The following is a 17,375-nucleotide window of genomic DNA, read 5'->3' as shown; positions in this document are numbered from 1 at the left end:
AGTAATATAGATGTACGTGTTCAGCTCTTATTGTGTAAATGTTAATCAGTTCTTTTTTTTTTCCATTTTATTTCTGTTATAAACCCATAGTTATGTGCATAAAAAGTAACTAGATTAAGTGAAAGTTTTTTCTTGCATGAGGGGAGCTTAAGGTAAAGAACTGACAGATGTTGCTCAGCAAATTGATGATGAGCTGTCACAACAGCCGGATAACTCACTCAGATGAGCAGTTATATATCTGCCTTAGACAGCTGCTGGTACCCTATGGGAAACTTTCCTAAACGTTCCTTTTATTTTTCACGTTCGTCTTCGATTCCTTCCTTTCATTCTTTGTTACCAAGGATATTTGCCCGAAATCAAGCGGCTTAGCTCACTTTTTGTCCCAGGTAACTTAGAGGCAACTCTGTTGAGGGCAAATGCACTGCAAAATCGGAATTAACCCAAAATGAAATTTAACAGGATCATTATTTCTTAATGTTCATCTGCACCTGAAGACGGCTCTGGTGTCTCAGTCGGTTGCCATGAAACTTGATGGGAAGCAAAAGGAATGTGTTTATCATGGGGAATAAGCAACCAGAGATCCTACAAAAGAAAGATCCTGTTGCCTTGCAAATATTCTTGGTAGTAAAGAAGCAGATAATGGAAATTCTGAACAGAGAGGTAGTCCCAACAGAATTATTTTTAGAAGCTCACGGAGTATTTTGTCCAGCAGCCACTCCTGAAAACTGTCTTTAACTAGTTGAAATAGAGTGACAAAAACTGAAAACTTAGTATTTGTCTTAATATTTACCACAGCAAGATCAGCTCCGCGTGAGATCGCGTTGCAGAAATAGGAGAACTAAGATCACATTGCAGGACTAGGAGAATTTCCCCACCTCACTGGGATGAGGTCTGCCTTATATAGCCTTTATAGCAAAGTTAAATTTGGTCCAATGCTCAGCAAGACTAAAAATGAAAAAATACAGCAGATAATGCACCTTGGGTTGCTCCGCGGGTCGTCTCGCGCCAGGAAATGTGGAGCTGTCTCCCACTCACCCAGCTTTCCATGTGTCCTAGATTCAGACGAGTCACCGGTGGCGAGAGAGCGCAATGTGATTGTGCATGCAAACCCTGACTTCTCCGGCTCCGGCAGCAGGAGGTCGGGGACCCGGGACTCAGAGTGCCAGACGGAAGAAATCCTGATAGCTGCTCCCTCCCGGCGGCGGATCCGTGCCCAGAGGGGGCAGAGTGTCGTTGCCTCCCTCTCCCACTCTGCCGGTAACATCTTGGTATTGGCGGACAATGGGGATGCTGTCTTTGCTGCCGCTGTAAGCAACCGCATCCGCTCACGGAGCCTTCCTCGCGAGGGTGCCCGGGCCAGTGAGGGCCATCAGGATGCCACAGCCAAAAGTGCAGGGTACGAAGCAGAGTGCTTCCTAGCTGGCCAGGAGAGGATCCCAAAAAAGGGGAAGGAGGTCTTGAACAAGCAGGGTTCACAAGAGCGCCAGCCCATCGGTTTAACTTGTCCTCAGCACCTGCACAGCCCTGAACACAGCATCGGTGAGAGGGGGAGATCGCGGCTGTCAAGGATGACCGACTCGGGCAGCTGCGAGATTTCATCCAACTCGGACACCTTTGGGAGCCCCATTCACTCTATCTCCACAGCAGGAGTCCTGCTCAGCAGCCACATGGACCAGAAAGATGACCACCAGTCCTCCAGTGGCAACTGGAGTGGGAGCAGCTCCACATGTCCCTCCCAGACATCCGAAACCATTCCTCCTGCTGCCTCTCCTCCACTGACAGGCTCTTCACACTGTGACTCTGAGCTGTCACTCAACACTGCTCCCAATGCCAACGAGGACTCCAGCGTCTTCATCACAGAGCAGTTTGGTGACCACATGGACAAGGTTAGGGGCCACAGGGCGAGCTCTTTCACCTCCACCGTGGCAGATTTACTGGATGACCCCAACAACAGCAACACGAGCGACAGTGAGTGGAACTACCTGCACCATCACCACGACGCCTCCTGTCGCCAGGACTTCAGCCCCGAGCGCCCGAAGGCAGACAGCCTGGGATGCCCCAGCTTCACCAGCATGACCACCTATGACAGCTTCCTTGAAAAGACCCCCTCTGACAAGGCAGACACTAGCTCACACTTTTCTGTGGACACCGAAGGATACTATACCTCCATGCACTTTGACTGTGGTCTCAAGGGTAATAAAAGCTATATTTGCAACTATGCAGCCCCGGGCTCTGAGAGCGGCCAGACCGGGAGCGTGACCTCCAGCCTGGCCGATTGTGCCTGGCAGGAGTGTGTGAGCCACAGGAGGCAGGGACGGCAGAGCATCTCGCTGAAGAAACCAAAGGCAAAGCCAGCCCCACCAAAACGCAGCTCGTCTTTGAGGAAATCGGAGGGCAGTACCGACCTTCCTGACAAGAAAGAACCAAAGATCGGTGGTGGGCAGCACGTCTCTCACACTGCCAGGGAGATGAAGCTGCCCCTTGAGTTTTCAAACACACCTTCCCGAGTGGAAGGCACCAACCTGCCAGCCAAGCAGGAGCTCCCCTGGGCAAACCAGGGCGACAGCGGGTTGAAGGACACTCCATTCGACACCACCGATATCCCCTCATTTAAAGACGAAGGTGCTGAACAACCTCACTATGCAGACCTCTGGCTTCTGAACGACTTGAAATCCAGCGATCCTTACAGGTCCTTGTCCAATTCGAGCACTGCTACGGGTACTACAGTCATAGAGTGCATCAAGTCACCGGAGAGCTCTGAATCCCAGACATCCCAGTCCGGGTCACGAGCCACCACCCCATCCCTCCCCTCTGTCGATAACGAGTTTAAGCTGGCCTCCCCTGAGAAACTGGCAGGGTTAGCCTCGCCCTCCAGCGGGTACTCCAGCCAGTCGGAGACACCCACCTCTTCTTTTCCAACTGCTTTCTTTTCGGGACCCTTGTCTCCAGGGGGGAGCAAAAGGAAGCCGAAAGTACCAGAGAGGAAGTCATCGCTGCAGCAGCCGCTCTCGAAAGACAGCACCGCCTTGCTGAGCAAAGACCTCGAACTTCCGATTATACCTCCTACTCACCTCGACCTAAGTGCTCTTCACAATGTCTTGAGCAAGCCCTTCGCTCACAGGCACCAGCTGCATACCTTCAGCCACAGCAAGCAGAGCGCGGTCGGGGAAGCCCTGCATCCCAGCCCTCCCTCCGCCCTCGCCATCACGCCCTCCGTTCTCAAGTCTGTCCACCTCCGGGCAGTCAACAAGCCTGAAGGAGGGAAACAGAAAGGCAGCACCCCAGACCTGCTCTGCATACAGGAGACCGCCCTGATGGCAACTGACATTTCTCCGGGCAAAACGACGAGGCCGCTCTTAGCTAAGAAACCAGTATCACGCCAGTACTCCACAGAGGACACTGTAATGTTGTACATTGACACTTCCCCAGCAGAAGTGCGCCCCGGCAAGCCACCTTTAGAGAAAAGCGCCTCTTTCAGTGGGCAGAATAGCTGCGAGCAAGAAGCTGTAACTTCAGCAAGCGTGGGTCTGATTGAACTCAAACCTGGGAAGGACCAAACACACCCGGCCACCGAGTGCTCGCCGGAAAGCCCTCCGAATCAGGTGTGCGCTGTCTCTGTGGACGGGTTTCAGAAGGGCTTAGCTGTCCTTGGAGGTGATGATGAAGCGAAGAAACCCGGCCAGGGAGCAGAAGCAGAGCATGACCTGCAGCAAGCGCAGGGTCAGCGAGAGCTCTCCATGGGCAGTGAGGGGAGGCTGGAACCTGGGCCTGCGGGCCAAAGCCCAGCTCAGGCTGAGGGAACAGCCATCGGCGACCAGCTTCAGCACCAACCTGATGTAAGCCACCATGTGCCTGGGAATATTGGCTACGAAGCAGAGATGGCAGCAGAGAATTCACTCAGTGAAGTGAGCTGCAAGCAGGAAAACGATATCGTATCAGGTATCCCAACCAAAAGTGCCTCTGATGATGGCAGGGCAGAAGAGACGGTGGGCAGCGCCGACGAGCCTTCACTGAAAGGTCAGTGGTGAACTCTCTCTGCGTTGTACCTGGTGGCGCAGCTTTGGATGTGGCTGGTAGTGGAGCCAAAAAGTAGGCTGGTGTTGCAAATCAGCTTACCTCTCTAAGGTCAAGCACAGAGCCCCCCTGATCTGTTAGCTGGCCAGCCAACCTAAAGATATTTTATGCTTTTTCAATGTATTTGGAGTGTATTTCTCTGCTGTTTCTTTCCTCCCTTGTGCTGCATTTCAGGGGGAAAGGAAAAGGGAGGAGCACTACCTGGGTGCAGAGGAGCCTTATTATCACAACTGTACAGTAAATGGGAGATCCTGGCAGTGTCCCCTTTATGGGGTCCAATATGCAACGTACATGATGTTTAAATTAGAAGATAAAGTCTGTATGGTGATACCAGCCACTCTGTTGTGAACCCAGCTAGTGCCTCACATTGGTGATGCTGTTGCAAAACACAGTGGGGTCTGACTTATAGTGTGGCTTCTTTTCTTGTTTGAAGAGTCTTCTCCAAGTGATGAGTCCATCATGTCTCCGCTGAGTGAGGAGTCGCAGGCTGATGCTGAGGATGTCTTTGTGTCTCCAAACAAACCCCGCACTACCGAGGATCTGTTTGCAGTCATTCACAGGTGACCTAACCTTGCGGCAAGGGGAAATGGTAACATGCAGTTCAGTGCAGCCACCCACGAACAATAGCTGCAGGTTGCTTATTCCATGGTTAAGTCTTGTCCTGAGACTACCTTGTTTAGTTTATTGAGCTTTGTTTTCTAAAAGGCAGCTTTTAAAAGATGTTTTGTTGTGGTCTGGTATGCACTCTTAAGTACCTTCCTGGCATGTGTAGGATGCTTTACAGATAGCATCAGGCTGTTCTCTCTAATAAACATACCTGTCTCCAAAGAGGACTACCCACAGGGGTTCCTGCCTTCTGCCCACCAGCTCTACTCTGGTGAGCAAGTCATTGTAGTGAGAATGATGAGAAGGCATCTCTTAAATTTTAGAGTATTTTGTATTCAGCTGAAATTTGCAATCACAACTGAAATTACAGATTTCTGATATCGAGTGGGTTTTGCTGAGTATTATTATTATTACCTAAGACTCTGTATGCGTTGTCATCTTCATAAAGAGCTGGTTGAGCAGACATTGTTTTGGAAGAGCTAGATGATGTTGAGAGGGACCCCGTGGCTCAGTGCCTCATTCGTTGCACAAGAGCTATCGCGGCTTAAAGTGCCATTAGTCACTGCTAGCCTCCAATATCTGACAGGGATTATGAGAACTCTAGCTAATATCAAAGCATAGTCAATCTGTAGAACTCCAGGCCAGCATTAAGTGTTATCCTACAAAGTTCATGTATGAAAGAGTGTGCCTTTGTGTTTTTACAGATCAAAAAGGAAAGTTCTTGGGAGAAAGGATTCTGGAGACCTTTCTGTAAGAAACAGATTGAGAGCTTCATCCGGGACTAGCAGCCAGCCCCCCACCAGCAGCACACTGCCTGTCAGCAATGTGCCACCAGCCAGCAGTGTGGGCACTCCCATCAGCAGTCAGAGGTCCCCTGGGCTCATATACAGGAATGCCAAAAAGTCCAACACATCCAATGAGGAGTTTAAACTACTGCTCCTTAAAAAGGGCAGCCGGTCTGATTCTAGCTACAGGATGTCCGCCACAGAAATTCTGAAAAGTCCTATCTTGCCTAAGTCTCCCGGAGAGCTGATGGCAGATGCCCCCCAAAGCTTGGAGGAGTCTCCCCCAGCGCCGAGCCCCGATGCATTGTCCTCGCTCTCCCCCTGTTCCCCCAGGGTCAACGTAGAAGGATTCTCCTCCAAGAGCTTTCCCATGTCGGCGTCTTCGAGAGTGGGGCGCTCCCGGGCGCCACCGGCAGCCAGCAGCAGCCGGTACAGCGTGCGCTGCAGGCTGTACAACACGCCAATGCAGGCCATCTCCGAAGGAGAGACGGAGAACTCGGACGGCAGCCCCCACGATGATCGGTCTTCTCAGAGCTCAACGTAGGTTGCACGGGCGCTAGGGCCAGGCTGCCGACACCACTTGGGCTCTGTAAGGATGTGAATATAAGAGGCCAATGCTGTAGCAGTCAAAAAAAAAAAAAAAAAGAAAAAAAAAAAGAAAAAAAAAAGAAAAAAATTGCAGGGCAATATCGATGCTTCAATGTGTTTGTGTTTGTAAGCTGGGGAAACAGGACTACAGCTGTAGCTATTTATTATGTTACATTTTCTAAAAGGAGGAGGATAAGCTATGTCTGTTCTGTTTTCTTTTGGCTTCATTTGGTTTATCCCACTCTCATTTCCGTTGTCACTATAGATTTCAAGGCTATACACATTCCATAGAGTTAAAAGTGACTTTGGGTTGTGGTTTTTTTTTCTAGAAGCTGCCCATCTAGAAACAAATTCCTCACTGTAGTGCTTCCCTCGGAAGAAAAAAAAAATGCTCTTGAGGATTGGTATTTTTCTACACTAAAATGAGCTGAAACAAAATTTAGAAGAAATTAAAAAAACATATGTAAATACCATATTTTTGATAAAAATTTGTAAATAGGATTATCAAAAAGTGGACGTGGCAAGCAATTTACTGCATAACAACTTTGTTTATAGAAGACAAAAGAAGTCAAATGTAATAACTGTATTCTGTGAATACCATTTTCATATCAAACATAAAAAGTTCACATGGCCACCAATAACCACTGTCAGTGCGACAAGCCTGAAGGATGACACTGAGCAGTGGAAAGGAGGAATTCTCCACCTTAGCTGAGGAAACAGAAAGGCTGACTGTGATGGGATTAAAGTAACCATTTGTCTTTCCAAGGCAGCTCCAAAGAAGCTAACTGAAAAGCACAGCTGGGAGGGTGACCGTGAGGATCGGTGGGGAAGGCAAACATGCTTCTGACAGAGTAAAGTCGTGCCTGATGCAAAGCCCCAAAGGGTCCCATCCCACAGCCTCCCCTGGGCCTTTATTCTTGCAGGGATCACTTCAGAGAGGATAGATATGAGAAGAAATAGTACTTAACTTTCATATTCCTATTAGACTATTGGGATACATAACACGGTCATAACCTGGTAACTATAATCTTTAAACACGATTAGTTTCTGGTTCGTAAAGGAAACAAATAAATTATAAGCATGCAAGAAGCGCTTTCGATTTATCAGTAAATATCTGCAATGAGTTTTCAGTGAAGCTTTCTCTTTGTGCTGATGAGATTCATGCTACCTAAATATTTACAAAAATGACACTGTGAAAACGTAGCTGGGAAATAGGTATGTGTATGCATTATTTATATTCATTGCTGAGCTGGGAAGGGGAAAGCTCTGGTTCATTGTGCCAGCCACGTACAGTTGGGATCTTGTCTGGGTTTACCAGAAACGCAGAACAGGGTGGGGGACTGGGGTGGGGTGGGAAAGGAGACAAATCAAAGCAGCTGCTTTGATAAAAATGAAGGCAGGGAAATAAAAGCTGAATTACTTGAAGTTACTTGAATTTTCTCATCTTAAAACTGCAAGAACGTGTACTTTTAAAACTTAACCTGTGAGTCGCTTTATACTTTTAATTTTTAAAAAATTAAAACCAACAGGCCTGATTCTCCTTTGGGCCGCCACGGCTTCCATTGATGTAGCCCCATCCATGCTACTCAGAGAACAAGGCCCTCTTTGTCTGAAATTGATGCAGTTGGTGTTGATTGCTGTAAGATGTGGTTTGGAATAGAGGAAAGGTTAGTGCAGAGGAAATAGTGCGAGGAGGAATGTGGTGTGCAGTAGGACAGGTTGAGTAGGATGGCAGAAAGAGAGTACTTTGGTACTAAAGGAATCAACTAAAAGCTGGCTTTAAGCATAAGTAAATGATAGGAAGCAGGATGTGTGAAATCGGTTTTTACCTTTTTTTTTTCTTTTTTGCTTTTAATCATGTAGTGCATAAAGCTGAGAGTTTTTAAAAGTGGGCAGAGAATGTCTTAAAGAGGAAGGTTCTACCTAAAACTGTTATGATTTTAAAGAGTCTAAGCAAGTCAGAATAGTTTTGATAAATCCCGAATGTTACTCCCCGTAGGGTCACGTCTGATTTCATCTAGCACTTACCACAAGAAATACATTAATCAGGGTTTCCTACCGTCCTCCCGTGTAGCCTAGTTGTGTTCGGTGTGCAAGGTAGAGTCACTGTGCATGTGGTACGTGCGTTGGGAAGAGGGATGGTCCATCAGCTGAAGGACTGCAAAATCGGGAAGTCTAAATAATCTGAAAGTCTAAAATAGTTTTCACAAAGGTAATGAGAGAAGGGGTTTGGAAACAAAAAGCTAATCACATTAGTAGCTTAGTTAAGAAATTAAGTCTGAACACAAGTGAAGTGAATGAATGAGAATGTTTTAAGAGGAAACGTTTAGCATGTAACAAAATACTTTCTGGAGAACGTAAGTAAAGGAAGATTAGATATTGGGCAGAAAATTCTTAGTTTGTCATCTTCAGTTATTTTCCTTAAAAATTTTACCAGGAACACTTACATGTTCAATAGTCCTGAGTTAAATAGTCATTCACAACTGTAAAGAGAATACAGCTGAACTGACTTTGATGATATCAATTTTTATTGGCAATCAGTAATTTCATAAAGACCATAAGTAAATATATATACACTAATTTATTTATTTTTTTACCAGAATGGTGAGGCAATACTTCACGTACAAAACGGCCACAGAACAACCCATTAAAATATAGTCTTACTTCGTTTGTTTAATTTCCTAGTTTATATTTAGCAGATTGAAATCCAAATAAAGAGAGATTTTAAATCCACTGTGAAGAAAAAAGTTCATAACAAACATGGGAGTCAGAGGAAGACGGATGGCGGGGACCCCTGTAGTGTCACAGGTGTGCCATTCAGGCACCAGAGGACAAGCTGTAGAGCGAAGGGAACATCACTCACCTCTTGAGACAGCGTATGGTACATGCATCAGGTAACTGCTGAACCGTCATTGCAACCTACTGTTCCATTGTTTGCACTGATGTTATGGGAACGATTTCTGAAGTTATACAGCTGTGTGTTCTGAAAAATAACATTTTCCTCCATTTCTTTTTTTTTTTTTGCCTTTTTTTTTTTCCTGTTTGTTTTGTTGTGGCAGCATAGAGGATGTGGAATAGTTGTAGCAAATAAAGCATATGTTTGCTTTTGCCAAAGGTCAGTGATTTGAGTGCATTTGCTGCAATGGTGGCAGATAGAGAAATACTGTAGGTTATGACTTAAAGAATTAAAAAAAAAATTAAGAAGGTTACAGTGTAACTATTTTGGTACTAGCACCAGTTCATGCTGGAAGAAAAGACAATGGTTTATGGACTTGCATCCATTTTGTATTTTTGTAATATTTGTAAATACGAACTTTTTAAATTGTTGCAAAGATGGTTTCTTTTGTAAAATGTTTTCAAAGTTTACATTAAATCCAAGCCTTTGTATATTTTAGAGCTGTGCAACACTTTAAGTCTTGTATTTATTTTTAGTAAAAACGGTGACAGTTTCATTGTGAACCCCTCTCAAAAAATGTGTCGGAAAAGTTTGATTACCTAGAAAGTGTGTATAGAAACTGCAAATAAACGTGACTGCAATTAAATCACACCTTCTCTTTACTTTCTTGTAATGAGATGTGAAGTCTAATCTACAGACTACAAGTATGCTATTTCCAAAGGTAAGTCGTGGTGTGTTACATATTGCAAACCATTTGTTTTCTGTTCAACTCAATTTTTTTTATAAACTGAGTAAGGGGAAATCTGTATCCAGACTGTCATTGACCTTAAGTGGAATTTTGCCCACAAGTATAATTTTGCCCGAATATGAAGAATGCTGAATTTGCCCCGTGTCTTTTACTGGTAAGGAAGAGGTAAGAGAAAGGAAGCTAGGATGAAAAACAGATGAAAGATACTTCATCTTCATCTGGAAAACAAAGCAAACTGCAACTCTTCAGACCCAAGGCACAGAGAATCCAGTGATGCATCTTATCAGATAAAGCAAGCTATGGGCAAAAGACAGGCCACAAATCATGAAAGCAAACTTAGAATTGCCAATGCTACTTTATTTTAAGGAAAAGTTTGGTTATCAGGAGGTTGATAAGTCAGGACATGGAAGGTAAGTGTTTGAATGATAGCCCCTGCACTTGTCTCTGAAAATTGCATACCTGTAGGAAAAGGGGAGGGGAAGATGTGCATCATGAAAATTTGGTTTCAGCTGTCATTTTGTCAGTAGCTTTGCAGCACTGCATTTTGTATTGTAAAAATATGTATGAAGAAAAAAAAAATGGTGAAATGCACAGGGTCTGATCGGCTTTGGGGAACGCTGCTGGGCTATCTGCTGTCATGCCTTGCAAAGATGCGATGATTGCCCTGATGGGTGTGGTCTTCTACTTGGAGTAGTCTCCAAGCGGGAATTGGTTTGCATAACATTTTGTATGCAGCGTGACAAGCAGTCAATGATTATGTAGAACATTTCCTACTGTATAGGGTGCCTTTCCCAATCCAGTAATACACGTAAGAAAGATCTGCAGGAAAAGCTTAGCCCGTAGAGGCAGGCATAAACTGGTTTTAATTTGCCCACTGTACACCTCTGTATTTTTTCATGGTCAGTGGAAGAGAAGATTAAGCATTAGACTACATAAAATATATGCAGCGATTTTTTTATATATACAAAGTGATATCAGTGTAACTATTCACAACATATGTGAAGTCAGGGACTTTTGTACATCTTTGTAAAATCCAGGCTTCATCCTTGGGCATATGCACAAAGCGTAGGGGCATTCAGGGAGCATTGATAGTGAGGGTGGGGGTACCTGAGAAGGTGACAGTACCTCTCCAAACTGGACAACCAAGGAGCAAGAGAAGGAAAGGTGTTTTCGCACCTTTGTTTGGATGCAGGAGCTTGCCAGGCCCTGGGGCAAGCATCTTTCCTGGGAAGAGGGCAGCCCCAAGTTCTGGCTGCAATCCTAGTACTGACTCCTACCCATGCTTCTATGGGCACTTACTTGACAGACTTGGTTTTCCATAAACCTGGTTTTGGTTGCATTGATTATATTTCCCTCCTTTAATTCTCTACTTGGTGACAGAAGCGTGTATTAACTGTTCTAATAGTTTCTTGGAATTAAAGTCAGGCTGACAGGTTTTTAATTACTCATCCCATTCTTATTTTTAACTTCTGTCACATTAGCATCCTCCTGAAACTTCTCTAGAGCCCAACATTATTGGTTGTAAGAAACCTTCAATGGGTTCTCCCCATTTCCTGACTGCAAGTTACCCAACTCTGCTGACTGAAGATGTCTGTCTTTAATTACTTTAGTATGAATGGAAAATTCATGAATGGAAATCGTATCACCTTCAGTCCCTAAAGAAAAAACTGAAGAAATGTATTTGTAAGGAACCTGTATTCTCCAACATAGGCTCAAGGCCAAGACAACAGATCAGCAGCTAAGTACAGGCTTTCCCACTAGATTCGCTTGCATTGCCATTTAAACTTTCACAGAGTTGGAAAATCAGAAAACCACTGAATGTTTACAGAAATTTATCCTATAAGAGATGCTAGCACTCTCAGTAAAGTTTAGTGTTTTCTTAGAAGATAAATTAAAAAGCTGTGCAAAACAGCAGTGGCAGTGACAGCATCGTGGACAAGAGCAGCAGTTTTAATGTACTTTCACTCTAAATAGGTAGCTGTCAATTTTATTATTATTTTTTTAACAGAAGATAATCAAGCTCTGACACAAATACTTCTTACTATTGCCATTTCACAAAAAGGCTGCAAGCCATAAGCTATTCCTGTGAGGAAACAACTGCCCCTACATCTCCCTTTTTAGTTCACTGGCATCTTCAGCTGGGGTGAGAAGAGAGGCAAGGAACGTTCCCTCAGCCCCAAAATAATAATAATAAAGTCCAAGGAAATGCCATTTCTTGATCACTCACAGGTTAATTCAGAGTGTTCATCCGTATTACAGCAACATTCTCCACACCTAGCCGTGAGGTACTAATGAGGCACGAAAATAAGCCTTTTTGCTGATGGCACCTGAACAAATAAGAGAAGCCTTGCCCTCTAATAATGGTTTTGCCATAGTTTTGATTTAACATTAGGTTGCTTTCTTTTTATATCACTGAAAAAACTTGTATCTACATAATAAGCAATGACCCCATGAGTTTCCTGTGGAAATTCACACTGTGGTTTTCAGTGAGACTGAGAAAATGAAGTAACGTGACTGAACTTGTGGCTTGGTCAGTCTGTTAACGGCTCACACTGAATCTAGGTCAGGTGGCTTAGTTCTACTGCGAGCCTCCAAAACTGAAAAAATAAATCGTAAGATAAAAACATTTTTATGAGTAAAGGTCATTCAAAATCTGTAGGAACGTGACATTCCGTTCCTAAGCAGTCAAGTTTATATATACATTCAAAAAGCTGGCACAGGACTATTATATTATTACTAGTATTTAGTGTTCATCCTTAATGCTCTCATTTTAAAAAGCAACTCCTTTTGGTATTCATTAAAGGTTTGCTCAGCAGCAGACACCCCTTACATAGTTTCTTCATTATGGGTAATGAAAACAAATGGGTTTATGACCATTTAACAATCATAAAGCCTCAAAAATGAATCCTCCAGATCGGTCTTCACACTTCCGCTGTGTTCTTGGGTTTGGTGGATAATTTAAATAAAGAGCTGACCCAAAGTAAAGTGAAAGATTTATAGACCATAACCTCTAAGTACTGATGCCAAACCATATTATCCTAATACTGTGATCCATTTCTGTGCATTTCATTTTGCCAAGCCAGCTGAACCATCAAACAAGTCCTGACAATGTAAATTTAGGCTGTAATTTCTGTTACTTTTAACTCAATGCACAAAACAAATTTTGGTATTTATGAAGACTGGTATATAACTGGAGTTAATCCACAACTTCACTTGTCATTTGAAATGTCCAACTCTACAAAATACCAAGTTTCAAACCTGAAATGAAGATATTACAGAAACAGATAAAGTAGGTAAAGTGACATTTTTATTTTATTGGATGGATCCAACAACCATGAGCATGGGGAAAGATGGCCAACAAATTAATTTCAGGGAATTTCCTATGGAAACTTATCAAAGAAAAAGAAATCACATGTAAAGCAGGGTTTCTCACTCCTTTTGAAAATATGATTCTGCATTCAAATGCATTATTAGCTGGCTCTTTTCCCTATAATAACCTCCTGCCTATCTCCCTTCAGTTTTCTTTTCAAATCCATCCTGCCTTCTAGATGATTAGTAAGCCACTGAAACGGCATCTGTAGACATATAGAGGAATGCCTACCACTTTATATCGTCAAGACAAAACTTTCTAAAACAGCACACTGTAACTCAGAACAGAGTTGGCCTCTACTGTATCAGATCATTCCTTTTAAATTAGCTTCCCTTCCTGTACTCCTCTTAGCACTACTTTAAATATCTTTCTTCCCCTAGATCCTCCAAATACCACTGCCCCACAAGACTATGGAAATATCTGTTTCCTTTCAAATCCAACATATCTTTATCCTTGCCCCGAGTGTTTCCTTTCCACTCTCAGCAGTACCCCCTATTCCTTGTTCTGGTGCTTCACTTCTTAGTCTGTGTCCGAGTACCCCATTCAACTTCTGTGGCCTCCCAGGACCTACCTGTACCCAAATAATTCTTTTCAGGGACTGCTTCCTTACATCCATACAAAACATTGCCCTATCATAAAAAAGTTCCTCTGTTTCTGCAGAAAAAAATAAAGGGAAGATAAAAGCTAATTTTGAATACAGCATTGTTGGCTGGGCTCCCTATTACTCAGGCATTCTCCCATCTTCTCAAGCTTTATGGGAAAGTGAAATTCTTCGTTTTACTCCATGTTATTTCAGGCCACTGCTTTAACTGGAAAGCATCAGAAAATTCTGATGTCTTTTGGTGAAGAAACTTGTGCAAGAAACTAGATGTACTGCACAGATTCAGTTCTAGATGGGGCTTGTGGATGCTGGTCTTCCACCTTGCTATCTATGTCAGAGAGAGAAAAGGCTTTTAAAACTTGCTAAAGATCAGAAAGTGATAAAGGCAGCATTGACTCAGTCTGTCCAGTAGCTGGCCCTGGATCCCAGCCTGCCCAGTTGCTGGCACATAGCAGTCCCTGAGGCCACAGTGACTGCTGGTACAGACCATCGCAGCCTCCCACCATCCCAGACTTCCAGACCTGGCTGGGACTCCCCTGGCACTTCCCTAGTCCCCAGTAGGCAACATCCCCGCCCCCCCCAACCCCCACCCCCCACCCCCCCGGTTGCATCCTCAGAGACACAGAGCTATTCATAGACCCAGTGTTGGCCCCGGCACCCTGATCCCCAAGTAACCACCACCCTTTGGTCTTGCCCTTAGACACACCCCCTCCCCTCACCCCTTGAGACCTGCCAGACCCTGTGGTCTCTCTAGCAACTGGCCAGGCCGCCCCTGGTCCCCAGTAGCCAACTGCCCTATGGCCTCACCTTTAGACACACCAATGGCTCCCAAGCCACTTCACCTACTGGCTGGAGAGTCCAGCTTGGCCTTCACTAGTGCTTGCATGCTGACCACAGGCACTTGGGTCCTCCGACACCGTGATCTGACCATTGCTGCACTCAGACCGCCATACACACACACATTCACAGAACTCTAATCCCAGTAAATAGCTAGAAAGTTAATACACTTATTCCTCTCCAATTCACCTTAATCCACCCGTTTCTCTGCTTTCAGTTCCTTCCCTTAAACATCTCTAATGTAAATCCTGCGCAATTCTGAACTGCTCCTCCCCCATAATATGCCCCATACCCCCAGGCGTACGAACAACCTCCCCTCAGTCCAAAAGGTGCTCTAGTGTTGGCTCATTTGATGGGTCTCACACCAGGACAGGAAGCTGGGCATGAGACTGTGTCTGCTCCTTTGAGTCCTTAATTTAGGTTCCCTTCAGCCTTTGTGCCGCTGCCCTCGTTAAACACGTGGAAATGAGCCTCTGATGGGCTGATTACCTCTGGGATGGGCCTGGCACTACCTGGGACAAGGTATGAATTTGACTCCCCTTGCCATTGTCTCTCCTTTCTCCTTTGTGTGTGTGCAGACTGGCTTTTATCGGGGGAATATTAGGTTTTGCGATAAAAGATACAACCGGATAGGAACCTGTCTCCTTGCACAGCACTTCCCAGACATCTCTTTTACCTCCTGGTAGGGCTCTTGGCTGGACCTGCAAGGATTGCCCTTCTGTTGCCTTGCTTTAGTATCTCCGTGGTGCTGCTGAACAGCACTTTGGTCCTGGCAGGCTGTCATACAGCAATTTGTTGCCCCAGACCATGAGCAGATCAGGTCCCATCACTATCCTAGATCTTCTTCCAATCCCTCCCCAAACATACTTGCCCCACAGAGGTCCCTGTGCCTCCAGAGGGGAATGTGAGCACACCCAGAGGATATCTGGGCAGGGCAAACTGGCCCTGCTGACCCACCTATCCCCAACCCCAAATTAAAAAAAAGGGAGTTGGCACACAGAGACAAAGAAGGTAGAGGTAGGGCAAAAAGCACAACATTATTAGTATAGGTAGGTGTATTGGGTCTAGCTGAGCCCTGTAGCAGCCCTCATAGTGCTGTGCTTGCATTGGTAGCTAGGAAGGTGCTGATAACCCACCAGGGTTTTGACTACTGCTGGGAAGTGCTTGCACAGCACCAGGGCTGTCTCTCCAACCTTCCCCCCTCACCAGCAGGCTGGGGGTGGGCAAGGGCTTGGAGGGACACAGCTACGGACAGCTGACCCAAAGTGAGCAATGGTATATTCCATACCACATGGTACCCACTCAGATATAAAAGCTAAGAGAAAGGGGTGTGTGTGGGGGGGAGGCTTTTGTTATTTACGACATTTGCCTTCTGGAGCAAGCGCTACGCACTAACACTCAAGTGGCTGAACACTGCTTGCTGATGGGAAGTATAACATCTTTTGTTTTCCAACACTTCCACACATGCAATGTTTTGTGTTGCTTCATTAAACTGCCTTTATATTAACCCAAGAAGTTGTCGGGGTTTTCCCCCATCTTATGTTCTCCCCTCCGTACTGCTGAGGAGTGAGAGTCGCTTGGTGGGCACCTGGCATCCAGCCAAGGTCAACCCACCACTAAATAAGGCTGAAATTTCTATTATTTTGTCCCTCCAGAAGGCCCATAGCGTTTCTGTATGAACTGGGGCCCTGACACCTGATTTTGTACAGTTCTGTGAGGACAACCTTCTGCAGCTGTTACTACCCTTCTGTAGCTGTGTTTCTCCCATTTCGAGGGGTTTGCGAAGAGCCAAGGCCAAACCTTGGCTCCCCACGGTGTGCAAGGTAAGCAGCCATCATTGCACACCAAACCCGGGCCCACGGGTGGCGCGCACAGGAGGCTGCAGTCTGCGAACCGCAGAGCCCGGGCCTGAAGGTACCCCCGGCTTTGCCGTCCCAGAGGCTCGGGTGGCAGCTGGGCAGCCGTCCCTCCTCCTGGGGACGAAGCCGCCTGCACGAAGCCGAGCTCGCCGCCCTCTGCCAGGCCTCGGCTAGCAGGGAGCGCGGCAGGCACCAAACCGCGGCACCGAGGGCGCGCAGCGACAGCCGAGGCACCGCCTGCGATGCGAGAGCCGGCGCCCGGCACGGCACCCCGGCGGCCGCGGCCGCTGCGGCGTCCCGGCGCCTCGGGGAGGGGGCGGCACCGCCTCCGCCCCCCCGGCTCCCGTTCGCCAGGCGCGCCCCGCGCGCAGCCGCACTGCCGCGAAACAGTTGCTCACGCCGGAGAAGCCGCTTCCGTTTCCAACGCCGCATTCCGGCCACACCTGCCTATGCCGGAGCCCCGGCCCGCTCCGCCGCCCTGCCCGCCCGCGAAGGACCCCGCGCCCTGCCGCCGCAGCCCGCCATGTCCGCCGAGGGTAAGGCTGCCGGCCGCGCCCGCCACGCCGCCCCCCGAGGGAGGGCAGGCGGGACGCGGGGAGCCGCCGGAGCGCGGAGAACGCGCCCCCCTCGGCCGCAGCAGCCCCAGCGCTCTGCCGAGCCGGCCAGCCCGTGCTCACCGCGCCCGCCGCTATTCGCCGGTTTCGGCGCGGCCGGCCGTCGCCATTGGCTGTCGCTGCTGCCCGTCGCAGCCGCGTCAGTGGCGGAGGGGGCTCGAGGCTGGCGGGCGGGCGGCGGGGCTGGCAGCGGTAACGATTTCCGCGCGCGGCGCAGGGCCGGCGGGCGGGCAGGGGCGCTGCTCTCCCCACCGGGCACTCCCGGCGGGGCGTACGTGCTCCGGCGGGCTCCCGGGTTGTCCGCGGCGCTGCCTGGGGACGCGCATTGTCGGGGCGCCCCGGCAGCGTCGCTCCTTGCGCAGCCGAGCCAAGGGCAGGGGCTCGGCCGGGCTGGAAG

General features: G+C 47.0%; 2 protein-coding genes across 5 annotated transcripts in view; both read left to right on the top strand.

Moving 5' to 3' along the window:
• Window positions 1-9,595, top strand: part of NHS (NHS actin remodeling regulator) — a 261,491-nt gene extending 251,896 nt beyond the window's left edge. For all 4 annotated transcript variants that reach the window (XM_055702292.1, XM_055702290.1, XM_055702291.1 and 1 more), the window contains 3 exons: window positions 1,057-4,017; window positions 4,508-4,634; window positions 5,385-9,595. In XM_055702292.1, coding sequence (XP_055558267.1) covers window positions 1,057-4,017; window positions 4,508-4,634; window positions 5,385-6,009 — 3,713 coding nt within the window. In that variant the 3' untranslated portion in view covers window positions 6,010-9,595. The remainder of the gene's footprint in view (window positions 1-1,056; window positions 4,018-4,507; window positions 4,635-5,384) is intronic.
• Window positions 9,596-16,344: 6,749 nt separating this feature from the next.
• The window catches only part of BEND2 (BEN domain containing 2), a 33,834-nt gene continuing 32,803 nt past the window's right edge, over window positions 16,345-17,375 (top strand). The window contains exon 1 of the mRNA XM_055702061.1: window positions 16,345-16,900. Within this exon, the coding sequence (XP_055558036.1) occupies window positions 16,888-16,900 (13 nt within the window). The 5' untranslated portion in view covers window positions 16,345-16,887. The remainder of the gene's footprint in view (window positions 16,901-17,375) is intronic.

This window comes from Falco cherrug, chromosome 2, assembly GCF_023634085.1.
Source record: "Falco cherrug isolate bFalChe1 chromosome 2, bFalChe1.pri, whole genome shotgun sequence".
Lineage (NCBI taxonomy): Eukaryota > Metazoa > Chordata > Aves > Falconiformes > Falconidae > Falco > Falco cherrug.
This window is presented reverse-complemented; position numbering and strand designations above follow the sequence as displayed.